The sequence below is a fragment of the Chroicocephalus ridibundus genome, chromosome 15, assembly GCF_963924245.1.
Source record: "Chroicocephalus ridibundus chromosome 15, bChrRid1.1, whole genome shotgun sequence".
NCBI classification, from domain to species: domain Eukaryota; kingdom Metazoa; phylum Chordata; class Aves; order Charadriiformes; family Laridae; genus Chroicocephalus; species Chroicocephalus ridibundus.
The window spans coordinates 8,034,047-8,049,716 of record NC_086298.1 but is presented as its reverse complement, the minus strand read 5'-3'; the positions used below and the strand labels follow the sequence as shown (position 1 = coordinate 8,049,716).

Below are 15,670 nucleotides of genomic sequence, written 5' to 3'. Positions count from 1 at the left end.
CGTGTTCATGCACACCGGCGGGGAGCGGCTGGCTGTGCGGCGCGGCAGCCGCCATGGTGGGAGCGGCACGGCCTGCGCCGGGCGCAGGGAGCAGAGGCCCAACGCGCTGCCGCCCCGCCGGGCACCACCCCACAGGGCACAGAACCACAGGGTGAAATATTAACATGAAAATTAAGTGGGACCACAGCCTCCATCATGCCTGACAAACAAACCCTCCCCAGTACTCCCATCTTTCTTTTAAACCGGTGATTTACTCCTTTCTGGCAGAATTATTTGTACAGCTGACAGAAGCAGAACACAGAACTTTATTTCGAGCACTTATTTTAGGATTGTGAGGAGTCAGCTCTTTTGATGACAATTAGAGCCACAGCTGCCAATAACAATCCCGACGTGCCCTGGCGCAGGAGGCAGAGCTCACCCTGCTCCCCCGGGGAGCCCAGCACTGCCCGGTGCCACGCCAGCGCCGCACACCCGCTCCGGCACAGCACGCCAGGCTGCCGGCTGCTGCGGCACAGCCACGGGCAGTGCTCGCGCTCCCGGTCCCGCTGGCATGGGGCGGCTCCGGTCCCTGCCTCCCTGGCGAGGCGCTGGCTGAGCCATGCACCCGCACCCCAGCACAGGCTCGCGGGAGCCGCAGGGGACGCGGCACCGCCACGGTTGTGCACAACCCGCCGCGCAGGCGGCATAACCCAGTCCCTCGCCCTGACGGGTGATTTAGTGGAAAGAAGCTGAGAAGACTTTTCTTTGGAAAGCCCCATTACAGCATTATGTTTATGTGCGCCGTGTCCACATTACACTATTTACAGCATGAAATATTAGTTCATTGAAATCATAACTGGCACTTTGCTCTGCTACTACTCTAGCCAGATGGAATTTATGAATTGTGAGATTGATTTCCATTTCCAAGAGTGCTTAAATATGTGATGTACCTCTTTCCAATAGAGCACCACCCCTGACAATTCAGAGATCAATAGGAACTTCAATGGTTTTACATTTCCATATAAGAATATCTGGTAACAAACAGCAGCAGCTCAAGTGGCGTCTACCGCACATGATGATAGGATTAAAACAAATGCAGATCTTGCACAAACGGCTTCATTACTACGACTCCTACATCAACAACCGTTTGGTGTCCTTTAGCTTGCGGGTCTGAACACAGCGTTCAACTCCAGCATGCGCCGGCGCCGTCTGTCACTGCCCTGCCCCGGGGCCGGGCAGAAGGGTCCTTAGTGTCGGCCTCTGCAGCGGATGGCGAGGGTGAACGGAACAGGGGGAAACCTCAATATTTTGCAATCAGAATTAATCAGCTGTACGATGGAAAATGCATGTTATTCCCAGCTATGTTTACCTGTTAAAACATTTATGGAAGGCAAATGAACTGACAGGAGCTCATCTGTTACCACAGGCGTTTGCCGCGCTATAGCAGAGCTCAGCAAACCCGTGCCGGTTTCGTGCCGGTGCCCTGCGCCAGCCCCGTTCCTGCCGTGTCCCCCCGGCCCGCGCCGAGCTCACCCCGCTGCGACCTCCAGGAACCCACATCGTCCCACGGGCGCCCTTTGGCCTCGGCTCCGAGTGCGGATAAATCTTGTCTAGCCCTGGCACACTAATAGGTTCCTGTGTGGCTACACCTGGAGAAAAGCCGACAGCAGACTCGGGCAGAAGGGCAAGATGCTAATTCACTGCAAATTCACTGAGGAGAGACCATTTGCTCTTTCAGCGCCACGTCTTCAGTTCAATCGTTTGGCATATCTCCTCATTTTTAACAGTAGAATCCTGCCAAAAAAGTGAAGGCAGAGGCTAGTCGCGGCATAACCAACCATCCCCCCAGACGCAGCGGCACGGCCAGCTGCAAACCTGCTGCTCACCCTCCTCCTCTCCCCCGGCGCAGCCCTGGTGGAACTGAACTCCTGCAACCCCCGCCCTGCGCTCCATCCCCCGGCCCTCAGCGCTTCTGCGCTGACATGCAGCAGGTGAGAAATATTGCTGAATTACAGCTTCCAGAACTACTGACTAAAATGTGCTTATGCAGTCATTGGTAAATCTTGGGCTAATTTCTGCAAGTTACAATCTTGGGAAAATACACAAAAATTCTGCAGTCCGCCATGCTTCACTTCATACAGGTGAAAAAGATTTTCACTTTTTCATCTGAGTAATACAGAGTCTAAAAAATACACTTTTTTTTTGCCTGGAAACAGTGGAAGGATGTGAATTTGCACAAGAAAAGATGCTTCTTTTTACCAAATCTGCCAAGACTAGAAACAGTTTTCCTTCTTCCTCTCCCATGCCCCCATTGAGACTGTATCAAAAACCTCTCTTTTGCCAACGCCAGTCTTTAAAACAGTATGCACTGAATTAAATCACTAATTAGATGGAGGATGAAAAGAATATTCATGAATTGGACAAAACAGAAAACAAACACCGGGAAATGCAAATTTATGTTAATTTTTCAATATACCTTGATGATTGCTTTGTCATTACAGGGCCATAAGGCAGAAGTCAACAATTAGGAGTTATTAGTGGAATAAATAGCTAGAGAAAGACCTCGCTGAAGAACAAAACACTTATGGGCATCGTTTGCCATCATCACAGATTTTCACCATTTCAGAAATTGTGACTACAACAGGGTCAAACCTTGACGTCTCTTCTCACAGACTCAGAAAGGATTGCAAAGAATTAGAAACATACTAGTAAAAAGGCAAGGAATGATGAAAATAAAACACACACAAGCAACGTTTCTGTACAAAGGCAAATTAATTAAAGCACTGCGTGAAATGGGGTAACCTCTGCTCACCATTTAACCTAAAAGCTCTGGGGAGGGACTCTGCTGTTTGAAGTCCACACGCGCTGCCTCAAAAATGATGCTGTGACCCTGGAGCAGGGCCTGAAGGTCCTACAGAAATGAAGTGTTGGAGCACCATCAAAACACCCATCCGGACAACCTCTAATAACAAGAAAACTTGGAATTTTTCTTCTAGGAGGGTGTCACGAGCTGCACCGCAGCCACAGCTGGATTATCAGGGATACGGTACCGAGCTCGCTTAGCAACACGGATTGAACAGGAATGTTGTCCTGAGTGTAAAAGTGGGGTTAAGCCCATTTTATACAAGTGATATTTATCCGAGAGGTACGTATTTTGGAGGTGATGTCTCCAGAGGTAGTCAGGGCAGTGAAAGTTACGGATGAAATCCTGACCCCACCGATATGGGTGGAACCACTGGTGAGCTCCGGCTGCACGCCACGTCCCTGCGATGGATCTCCTTCAAACCAAGGCATTACCGAAGTGGGAACAAACGATATGAATGTTAAAGAAAAAAATAATAGTTGTAGTCCTGCTGGCTTGCCCCGTTCTTTCAGGGAGCAGCATATTTCATGATCGCTTTTCCTACAGCTCAGGTCTTTATATTCTACTGTAGGCTTATTATAAAACATTGCTATTAGTCGACGTTTTGTTTCCAGATGTCCCGAAAGCAGAGTTGCAATTAAAGTGCTGCATACATCCACTTTTATGTCAAACTGTGGTAACTATTCACGCATCTGGATTTTTTTTTTCCCCAAAGCCTTTTGTTTCTTCTTCTAATTATTATCAAAGGCAGAATACTAATAAAGATTTTTGCAAGAATGGTGAAAATTGAGGTGGAACTGGGGGTTGCCCAAAACCTCTTCACCAGCAACCTTGTTTGGGAAAAAAGATGATAAATAAATCAAAATGCACTAAGCAGTGTTTCCACATGGCAATCGCCTCCTTCATTGCGTCTGCACCTCATCAATCACGCCATTGTCTGCTTGAAAGGCGAGCCTTGTAAATGTCATATCCACTCAAGCCCAAGGAGAAGCGAATCAAAATGCAGCAAGGAGTTTTAATTGGATAGTGTAATTAAACTAAAAAACCCCAGCAGAATAGCTTTGACAGGATAGATGAAGACCCCTTTTAATAGGGCTACAAAACATATTTGTTAAAAGGATGAGGCAATGCGCACTCCTGATTGTGCTCCAGAGTACTTTTACGAGAAGGCTTCGATGGGGATGGGTTAATGCGCGCCGCCCCGCCGGGGGGACAGGAGAGCCCAAACCCCCCCTGCCCCTTCGGCTGCGGGCGAGGGGGTCCCCTCCTGCCAGACCCCCGCCCCGAGCGAGCACGGCCCGGGACCCAACGCCAAACCCTCGTGGCTACTCCCCAGGTCCCCGACACGCCTGGCGTCGCTGGGGCCTGGGTGCCCCAGGTCCCCGACACCCCCGGCATCACCAGGGCTCGGGTGCCCCCCATCCCAGCACGATTGGGCCCTGCCACGGAAAACGGGGAACGTGGCAAAGCCCCGTGCCATCTGCGCCGTCGCTGCCGTCCCTCTGAGGCATCCACCTGCTCGGCAAACCCACGTCCACATGCGCTCGGACTCATCTCTCTGTTACACACTTTGAGATTTCTTTCACTCTGAGCCTGAAGTTTGGGAACATTTTCTCAGCTGAACCCATTTTTTTTACCTTTTGACCAGAATCTGTGATTAGTCTCGTATCAACTACGGATTCCGTAATTTCACACACCGCATTATTCACAGCAGGAGCTCGAATATTAGGAAATTCCACACAATATTTTGTGCACCATTTGCAGAGCACACGGATAATTGTTGCCTCTCTGCTCTGCCTCCACCGCAGGGCTCTGAGCAAACGTGCAACGTCTCTATTTAAGCTCCCCGAGCAGCAGGAATCCATGCCTTCCCAATGCTTTCTGTATGTTTTTAGTCCTTTCACAACCCAATAATGAATTCATTAAATTAGTATTACCCAACGTGCATAATCTGGAGGAACTGGATACTGAATTAAAACATCAAATACCTTTAGCTTTAAACGAAAACTACATAAAAGCGTTTCAGGCATCACTTTGGCTATCACTTACAGCCAGTATGAATACTGCTAGAAAAGCTATTTTCGTGCAGATGTGGAATTCAATGGGAAAGACTGACTCGTGTAGCAACATCAATCAAAACGTCGGCTCCGCTGGCAGCTCTCGACAGTAAGGCAGGTTCAAAGGTCACAGGATAAAGAAAAAGCCAAGCTCTGGTTCAGCTCTAATATCTCCTCGCTAGAAGTCTTGCAAAGGTACCTACCCCCCTTCTGTACTAGGCGGCTTTCATTAATCTTCTTGCCATCTTTTTTAACTAGTCATGCAGAACCGCTCGATAGCGAGACATATAATGGGGAGGCCCTGTGCCTATTACCAGGTTAACACTCTGTTAAGCCCCAGTGCAACAATGGAATAAGAATTTAAAGGAAATCTTAAGCTGCAGGGTGCAAAGCAGGCAATTAAATTACAAACTGAAGTTACCAATGTACTCCGCGACCTACAGAACACCTTTGTTTAGACTACCTTAATATTAAGGATATTTTGACCTACCAACTGAGATGTATCTGCTTCATTAAAACAAATGAAAAAAAAAGCAGAAAAAGGATCACGGAGAACGTTTCTTCAGTGTTTCAAGTAAATTATCAAATAAATCTGATTTCTGCAGCTATCCTGAAATACACATGAATGGAAGAACCCCATGTGTTTTGAAAACTGTAAGTGAGCCCCAGCACCGCTCAGAGACTTGCCCCGCGCTCTGCTCGCCCCTCCATGCCCCGGCGCTGGCTCGGCGCTGCTGTGGCACGGTGCGGAGGCAGCCTGGTAGCCCTGGCCCTCGGGAGGGACGGCCACCACGCGTCCATCACAGCCACGCTTGGTCCACAGTGCACTTTGTAAGAAGGCAGCAGGCAGTGACACTGAAGTTTCTCTCTTGTCCAAGTAATGTAAGAGACATTAACAGAATCAGATTTCCTTTAAATTACACTATTGCAAAGGGATATAATTGTATTAAATGTATTATGTTGCTTCCTTAAGACTTTATATTATGTACACTTAATTGAGATACAAAGCTCTTTTCAGCTATAAAAATGACAACTACTTTATTAAGGCTTAAATCTTATTTCTCAATGATAGGATGCTTCCTTTCAAGACTCAAAACATCGAGAATCTCTCGTGATAATCAGACGGAACCTGATTTAAACAAGCCGTTTATACACAGTGTCTTCAGGTTCTAATGGCATTTGATCGAGCCAGCAGGGCCATTACCTCTTCCCTCTGTCTAAATTCAGGGAGTCTGATTTAATTTACAAATAAAAATTCAAATGCTGACCCAGGCCTACTACAAGGGCAAACAAAAAATCATCAGCCGTTCCTGCCTACAATACCCACACTAATGGCAAATTAGACGCCAAAGCTTTCTGTTTTCATTTTCTGTTCTCACGGAACTCGGCTCAAGTTCTGTGAACTGGCAGCACAGGGAAGGGAAGCTTCAGCCCATCCAGAGCGACTCCGAGTCCATCCGTAAATATTCACAGCACGTCACCTCTGAAGATGTTGAGTCCTTTAACGCTCACACAAGTGCCACTAAAGCTTCACCGCACGAACCTGTCTCTTCAGAGAAAACTAACAGAACGTAAGCATGAGCTCTCCACTATGTTGATACACAGTTCCTATTTTACCTTTTCTGCAGAAAAGTGCATGTAAAAAGTCTGAAATCTCTTTAATCTGCAGAAAGTAAGAGCTAACTGAATATTAAACTGTGTTAATTACCACATTCAGAGGAACAACTGTCGCAGAAACCTCCAGCTATGCTGATCACGGCGACCAAACTCCACTCCCAACAGCCCTTGCCCTTTCTAAAAAAATGTAAGGTCACGTTCGGAGGCTCCCGCAAACCCTTCGCCCCTCTGCAGAAGGACAAGGAGTCAGCCTAGCGACGCGGGACTCGGCTTTGTTCTAACCCCAACCACCAACGCCTAGGGAGGGCAGGCAGCTGAATAAAACACACAGTGTTTTCGCCCGGTGTAACTGTGCGAGCTTTGTTACATGTGCGGAACACTTCCGAAAGACGAGATGGAGCATGTCTGTGTTACAAGAGATAAAAACATGAAAACAAAATATATTGCAGAACTTGAAGACCTTATCTTTACTCAGCCTCTCTTTCTTTGCAATAATTCATTCAAGGAAGATCCAGGAATAATTTTTGATGTAAACTCTGCTACAAACATATATCACTATGCTGATAAAAATCACAGACAAAACTTGTGAAATACAGTGAGTTTCATTCCTTTATGCTACTAAAATAACTTTTTTCCATTTAAAATTCAAGAGATAGTGATCTGCTTTTAAGAGTTCCCCAAAATGTATCATTCTGAGATGTCACACTAAAAGTCTCTTCTACTGGTCTAAAATAATGACTTTTGGAACATCTTTAGTGAATCGGGAAGAGGTCAGCAGATTTCAGGACGAATTATTTTCACCTTTCAGAACTATGCTGAACGCTTATTTAATAAGAAAAGTTTATGACGGCCATGTGAAAATGACTAAATAAAAAACCTCAGTATCATAAAGGTTGCCTCTGTCGTAACCTGTCAGCATCCTCTCCAAAGTGACCGCGGTTCTTCGTTCAATGGTTTCCACGGGAAGGTACTGCCCTTCCACCACGGGGCTCTATCTGGGGGTTGAAATCCTGTCCCTGATTTCTGCCTGGGTTGGCAGGATTTGGGTACAAACATAACTCCCCACAGCAGCAGGTGCTGCCTCTGGGGCTGAAGAGCCCCGTCCCCCGCAGGATGCAGTCCTGGAGGTTGAAGGACAGCTTGAAGGTCTCAGACTCTCGTGCTGATGGAAGCGTGAGCTGGAAACCTCAGCTTGCAAGGCTGGCTTTTCGGATACAGCCTCGTTTTGTGGGCACAATTTTACCACCATGAGTGTTTGCATTTGAAATGAAACGTGGCTACAAGCCCAGAGGTGTTAATAATACATTTATAAACGCAAAACTGCACCTAAAGACAACCATCACACGCTTTGGGCTGCCTGGTCACCAGGGAAGTCTCTCCTTGGGATCATGCCTTCCCAAGGACCATGAAATCTTGCCGGAGAGACAGAAAACGAAGACAATGACTGGACTAAGAACATGGAAGTAGGAAGGGGTAATGAAGGGGAGAAGGATATAGTTCAATAATTGCTGATAAAATCTGTGGCAGCCATAAATTTACTCTTCCAAGAGAATTCAACAGATCATTACCTCTGTAAATATGTATCACATAATTCTCCCTCTCTGTCACCTTGCAGATAAGTACTTAATACTGAGCATCCCTACCCTGCAAAAGCACAAGTGTAATAAAACCCATCTGAGCTTTTGAACCACAGTTACTTTTTGACAGTAGATAGTTACATTTTGGCACCAGCGGGAGACATTGCCCAACTCCCGCAGGGCCCATCTTGTGCTTTTTAAAACAAATTTTACAGCTACAGACTCTCATTACTCCACTGATACAACCAGCAAAAGCACCTGGCTTTTGAAGTCGCGCTCTGAACACAGCAAACTGACCTCCGGTTGACGACCGGCTGAACGGGGATGTCCCCCCGTCCATCACCGTCCCCCCCGCCTCAGCCTTTGCCACTGGCCAGGAACCGCCACGGCTTTCCCCAAACTGAGCGCTTGGAGCGGCGCGTCCTGATGCCAGGGATCCTGCAGCCACGGCTGAAGCAAATCTAGACTGCACTGATACTTACTGTATGTCCGAGATCCTCAATTGCACCTAAGAAATTATTTAAAACCAGTTGGGATGTTACGAAGTTCAAAAAAATTGCAATTATGTCCAAACACATATTTGACTTCTGTGCTATGGGGCTAAAGAGCAGCCAGGCAAAGGCAGCGTTTCCCTGGCACAACGACGTTAGCAGCTACGGACAGGGGGCAAGAAACGCTCCTCGTGATGCCATTAGCTGTACGCAGCATTAAAAGGACACTCATCAAATGTGTCTCTGTTTATGTTGTGTTCTCTATAACAGAATCGAGTCAGATTAAAAACATCCTATGATGAATAAAATACACCTATAGAAAGAAAAGGACATGGTAGCAATAATTCTTTGGACATCTAGCACACACAGGGAGGGAGAGAAGAGAGAACATAAATAAAAAGGACTACTCACTTGGGCTTTTTTCTTCCGCAAGGTCACAGGCACAGAGGAGTTCAGAATCGATTGAAATGGGCTTCTGCTTAATCCAAAACTTAGTGCTGGCCTTCTGATTAGTAACAGGGTCTATCTCTACCTTGTCTCCAGAAATACCTGAGATGAGAAAGAATAGAGAGCCACAACAGTGATCTGTTTAAGCGATTTCATATCAGCTGTTTGACACACTTTATAAATCTTAAATGGGATGAAAGTATATTGCCCTTTTGGGCTTTTTGAAAGCACAGGAGCTTTTGAAACCAAAAGCAAATGCTTATCAAACTGCACCGATAATCTGCATTTTATTCTCCTGCACGAGCATACCAACAAGAGAGAAATAACACAGAAAGAATTCTTCTCAACACATACAGAGCTCTACTGGAAGCAGTAGCTACACGAGCTGCAAGATTTATAAAAAGATACTGCTGGTTTTTCAATCATCACTATTCTCTGTAATAGACGCTATCGCACACGGTCCCTACACAGCATCTACACTACATCCTCCATAGGAGAGGACAACACCCATTCGCAGCATTACAGAGACGCTCTTTGTGTTGCCCAGATACTCATAGACAAAGACCTGCAGTCCCAGAGACCCTGTGCGTTTTTACACTGCTGGCATTTTAAAGCCAGCTCTAATTAGGCTGCTCCGAGCGCAAGCTGAGGGTCTGCGGAGCTCCTGGCACGGGCGCCGGGCGCCGCTTCCCAGCCCGGGTGTCCCCAGATGGCGGCGGCTTCGCGGCTGCTGCGCGGAGGTGACCTGGGCATGGCCACGTCCGACCGCAGACCCCCCGCCAGCGAGAGCAGGGAACTCCTCTGTCGTCCCCCCACACGACACTCCCGGCGTCGGGCGAGAAGGGCCCGTCCAGCAGGAGGCTGCTGGGGCGGCCGAGGGCTTACAGCGAGCCAGGACCGGCCCGGACACGCACTCTATTTTATAGCCAAATTTATCTCCATATTGCAAAGCGAAAGCCCTGCTACGCCACACTGATGAACAGAAGCTCATTGTTCGGTAGCTGTTGACGCGACGGAAAAAACTTCCCAGTGTGCTTTTTACATCAAGATGTGTGGAGCCTTAAAAATAATTACATTTCTTCCGTCATGAGTTATGGGTGAAGTTCATGAGAAAACGACAAAAGGAAGCAATACAGGAAAAAAGTATTTAAACATCATTTAACTCTCGCATCTCTGGAAAAGCAGCAGAGATAACCTTTTCCCTCTAGAGGGTTTTGGCTCCGATGCTTTCAAATGCATTGCGTGTGCCTCGTCTGAAGCACGAGAAAACCTAAAGGAGCTGATGATAACACTTTGTGAGACAAAATAAAGGAAGATGCCACACATGTAACAGCTCTCCCAAGCCCTCAAAATTAACTCAATATTTCTTAAAGCCTGGTCATACGGTCATGGTTCATTTGTATTTTATGCAACTCTAAAATCAAAGCGTGTGGACACCTGCAGTGGCTTCTCCCTGCAGCCCCTTCCGCTAGGACAAGGCCACCTTCGGTTTAACCCTGGCTATTACGACAGGGTACAATAACGCCACCACCCCCACCCCCCTGCTTCTAGTAATCCAAGAATGCGCTTTGTCATTAAACATACGTCACATCAGAGAGATCACATTTCAATTAAGCACCGTATCAAGAGTCCAATTAACACAAGGACTGCTAGAACTAGCTAATTTGAGCAGGCTGATGCTGTATCTGGAGCCCGTTTTGTTTTGTAATTTAATTTCGGGCAGATTATTTAAAATCGGCGCTGTTATTTCACTGTAATCATTAATTATTCAAAGTCGCATTTTCTGTAGTTTAAGGAAAACATGCAAAGGTGATGGCACAAGTTCTTATTTTCCCACTGAAAAAAAGTCAAGGTAAGTTCTAAAAATAACGGTGCAAATTCTTTGTGTCCCCCATCCCTCCCCTCTAAAAATGTCACCCCTGGAAATATCCTTAAAAATTTTTCACTGTATGGTCCTGCAACTTCAGAATTCACAGTCAGTCAATATTGTTAATGCACCTTGTTAATTTGATAGGATTTGTCAGGTAACTCCACTGGAAAATTATATAAAACTGTTCCAGATGAACAGATGATAGTGACATGAATTAAAGTGATAGAACAATAGTGGAATATAAACCAGAAATGACACCCAAAGTGGCTGTTGATTTATTGCCATCCTGAGTTTGGTTCTGGGCTTCCATGTATATTAGTGCTACAAATCTGGGTCCATTTAGCAGCGAGATGCTCATACATACATCACCAGCTCCTGCTCCAAGCCAAGGTCACTCCCCATTGCATCAATCTTTTCAGCAGAGGCTACTTCACCAAGCATGGATTTTGTAACCATCTCAGATGTAACAGACTTCCTCCTCTTTCATCTTTTTTTTATCATGTAAAATACACTTTAACTTCTATTATTTTTATCTGCAAATTGTTGCTGTATACTTCATCCATTATTTCTGTATCTCGACGTCGCTGGCTTAAGCTCACACACATCCAAAGAGCACACTGACAAAGGATGTTGTCTTTTTTGTGTTATTGTTCTCACAATCTGTATGTGTTGAAACCTAAAATCAAAACAGGATTATGTACGTGGCTGCTGCAGTCTTTGTATCGCAGCGCAAATTAGTCATACTCAAAAACCAAGTAAAAATGCTTCTTCTACTATTTTTTTAATTCACTAATTTTATCAAAAGAAATGTCATCGATGTGTTAGTGCAGTAACACTGTTCTGTTCTTCTTTCCTTTGTTGGGGTCTGCAGCTGCCCCCCCTTTCCTGAAACACTTGCCAGCAGTAATTTTCCAAGACAATATGCTTCTTTTAGTTTTGCTAAGGCGATACACAAGCAAATGTGTCTTATTCCTTCACAACATGATAGAACCTTTGTAAAAATGTTGAGAGTGCTACAGTAAGTACATTACGCTTTAATACGAGATAAAACATAAACCCCCAGACCTTAAACTGCTACGGCTAAAGCTTTCCACCGTAATAAAACCAGCAAAGGTGGTCGTTCCTCCCACGGTCATTCACGTATTGCTTTTTCCTCTCAAGAAGAACTCCGCACAATGCACAGAAGATCAAGCTCACTCCTATACTTTCGGTGAAACTTGCCTCAAATTAAATGATCAGGCCTCAAAACAGCTACAACACTTCAAAAAGTACCAGTACGCAACAACTGACAAACACAGCTCGCACTATGGCTACCTGTTCTCTGCGAGTGCAACGCAAGGCAGCCCAGACTCTGCTCCACAGCAGCGACACGTGGATGTCGTACGGTGCCGGAGCCAAGGGCAGGGGGTGGGATGAGCTGTGCCGAGCGTTTGCTCCACCATGGCTGGGGGCCGTCACACCTAAACACCCCCGTGAAGGCCGGGGAGCTGGGACTCGCCCCCAGAACCACAGGGATATTTTCAGTGCACCCACCGTCCCGTATTTCGGCCGGCCTGAGCCGACACGCTCCTGCACTGTTCCCAACATCATCGATCCAGTCAACACGGAGCAATGGACCCATTTTGGATTCTCAGCATCCGCTGGGAAACCGTCGCTTTGCTGGGGCACCACATACAGCTGATGACATAAAAATGCTACAGAGAAAAGCCTTTGCAACGGGCCATCGTTAGAGTGACACAAAATAGCTCACGAACCACAGGGACCGATGAGCAATGAAAAAAAATTATATATCTTTTTTTACATTTCCGACTGTATGGAGCAGTCTGTCACTTGCAGAAGATGAACACATTAACACTCAGCAGCACTAACCCAAACAGCCCCTCAATGCTTATGTTACCAGCATCGCTCTTCTCATATCTTTTAAAAATTCATGAGAAAACCCAGCAACATACATTTATTTTCACTTTCGGGTTTTGATGCTGTACATTTGCCCAAACTTTGAATATCTCACTGGGGTTTTCTTTGATTTTTAAAAAGTAATTACATTATAAAAATCACGTTGTCAGCGTACCGCCATCAAAAATATACAAGTTCACATATTGTTATAAAAGGGAAATTTTACGGTCCTTACACTACCGGACAGGGTCAGCTCCTTCAGTGCTACGCAAGTTAAGCCATTTGTTTCATTTAACAGCTATTCTCCCTTAACCATTTATCTTTAGTGATCTGTCATGACCTTTCAAGCTCTCGTTTCTGACACTTTCCAGATACAGTGAGTCAAACTTCACTGGAAGCAAACTATCACACCCCGACAGTTTGCTCAAAAGCAGAGCTCATGCCCAGCGCTGGCCTGCTTCAGCACCAGCAGATAAATCCTGCCCTAACAAGACAGCTCAAAATAAACTAAGGGAGCCTCTTCCGTAAAAATCTGAGAGACATATACTTTTATACGGGCTTAAGGATGGAAGAACGGAGTGACAATAATGCAGAAACTGCTATAGTGTAAATTTAACAATTCTACCAAATTCTACAGAATAAATGTATTTTGTAAACATTATGGCACTTAATATTTTACTGCTGAATCATTTCTTTATGGAAGGTATTTGCAGGAATGTCACAGGTCACCTACCAATGCATCATTAATCAAATTTTCACAATTTAAACACAAAGATAGAAAGCCATTCAATCATTTTAAAACAGTAATGGGGCTTTTATAATTCAAGATTCTGTCATCCCTTGGCCTTCGGGTTTTCAAAAGCATTCAGAAAGCTAATAAGGACAATATAAAACCTTTAAAGAATGCTAGTTTTATTTCGTTCCTCCTCAAGTTTCCACTTGTTTGTTAAAATCTTTCAGTCTCAGAAAAGGAAAAACCTAATCATACCCAATTTTGCACAGTCTCATTTAAAAATAACAAAACAGTTGGCAAGAAGCTTTCCATTAGGAAGCCTAGATTAAAAAAAAAAGAGATGGGGTCATTAAATAATGGCCTTCTTTCAGAAGAAACATGTGCTAGCTGATTGCGGATAATAAAAATACTGAAGTATTTTCAACTGAAAGCCATTTTTTCTAACTGCTGAAACGCTAGCAACACTTTCAAGTGATGTGCTCCACGATAAAAGAGCCCAACATGATAATGACTGCTTTAAAAACGTCTGAGACGGACAGTCAGCTATTAGAGATGGCCAAAGGTTTGAACTGTTCCATTTTCCTAAGCATTACAGCACAGATTGATTTACCTAACTGAACATCAGTGGTGAATCGAAGCCTATGGATCATGCTGACTTTGAAGGACTTGTAGTGGTGGCTACTGAGCATGTCCTGAACCGTAGCTATATCGATCTGAGGGTCCTCCTCCGAGACCTCTTCTCCTCTTGAACCTGCAAAACAAGCCAACAACAATGAGCGAGAGGTTTAGAATACGGCAGAGGGCTCAGCTAGCGGGTAAGTGCGGCTGTGACGTCCGCAGCTGCAGGTGGCTTTTTAAGAAAGAATAAAACACTCAAGTCCACCTCTCTGGAGGAGGAAACTGTCACCCCCATCCAAAGACCAATTCACTACTTCATTAAGGACATTACCGCACATTTGTGTCCCGCATGAAGCGCAGTGCAGCATCCCAACAGCAGATTCTCAGGTGACACGAGATGCCCCTGGACCGCAGACCCCCGGGGGGATCCCCTGGACACCCGCAGCTGGTCACACCGGGAAGGAGCCTGGCGGAGGGGCCTGTCCCCAGCCAGGGCACGATTTTCTGGTGCCACCCCCAAGGTACGCACTAGCACCGTTCTCCCGCGTTCCAGCATGCCCCCACGCGACACCGGCATCTTGTTGCAGCACCTCGGGCACTCTGATCTTAGCCCCGCGGTAACGAAGCTGCGCTTTATTTACTGATTAGTATTCTCATTACCACTGCAGGTACTGGCTTTATAAAAGGTAACATCTCATTAAGCCAAAATGCCAATTACTGAAAAAATATAATGCACTTTAAAGATTTTTTACATTTTATGACGTTGGATTAACACCAATTTAAACATTACTATAATGCGATATATAATTTTGCGCAGAGTAATTTCTATGCCAGCTGCTAATAAAGCATCTCAGCTCTAAATGATCATTCAGATGCTGTTAGATAAAGTGGTATAAATATGTTTGAAAACTGATTTAGCTTCTTACAGAGGATACTGAAGAATGACACGTTTTGTTTAATACCCCAGCTAATGTAGTCCTAAAAGCTGAATCAACTCCCAGTTCAGAGTACTACATTTGCTGCAGGAGATTAATGAAAACTTTATATTTTGCTGAAATTTTAATAATGGGAAGATGAGATGATGGAATTTTAGTACAGGTCTTAAAGATCCAGCAAAGCAGGCGAAGAACTTGTCGGGGCTTTTGTATTAATTTTGTTCGAGACTTGCGCATTTAGAGCAGTCTCAATGCAAATGCGTCTCGCACTGACCCTTCTCCCTGGGGAGGGACATTCCCGTCCCATCGGGAACCTCGGCTCGCGGAGAAGCCACGGCAGGTTCCATTTTGGCCTTGCCGACAAGGGGAGGGTTTGCCAGGAAAGACCACGGCTCCCAGGGGAGGAAAACCCTGGCACTGGTCTGGGGCACACAGTACCGAGGCAGAAGCTGGCTCCCTTTAACAGGGCAATTTAAGAGTTGCAGAAGTGCAGCCCATCGGCTTCATCACGGGGAACTGTCGGGGCGGTGGCCATAAGCAGGACAAATGTAGGGGAGAAGAAAAACCCACCTGAGCACAGAGAGACG

The 15,670-nt window shown here is 45.8% G+C and overlaps 1 protein-coding gene across 5 annotated transcripts in view; it reads right to left on the bottom strand.

Moving 5' to 3' along the window:
* The window catches only part of MAPKAP1 (MAPK associated protein 1), a 106,799-nt gene that overhangs the window by 6,418 nt on the left and 84,711 nt on the right, over positions 1 to 15,670 (bottom strand). For all 5 annotated transcript variants that reach the window (XM_063353137.1, XM_063353135.1, XM_063353136.1 and 2 more), the window contains 2 exons: positions 14,141 to 14,281; positions 8,996 to 9,133 (listed from right to left, as the gene is read on the bottom strand). In XM_063353137.1, coding sequence (XP_063209207.1) covers positions 8,996 to 9,133; positions 14,141 to 14,281 — 279 coding nt within the window. The remainder of the gene's footprint in view (positions 1 to 8,995; positions 9,134 to 14,140; positions 14,282 to 15,670) is intronic.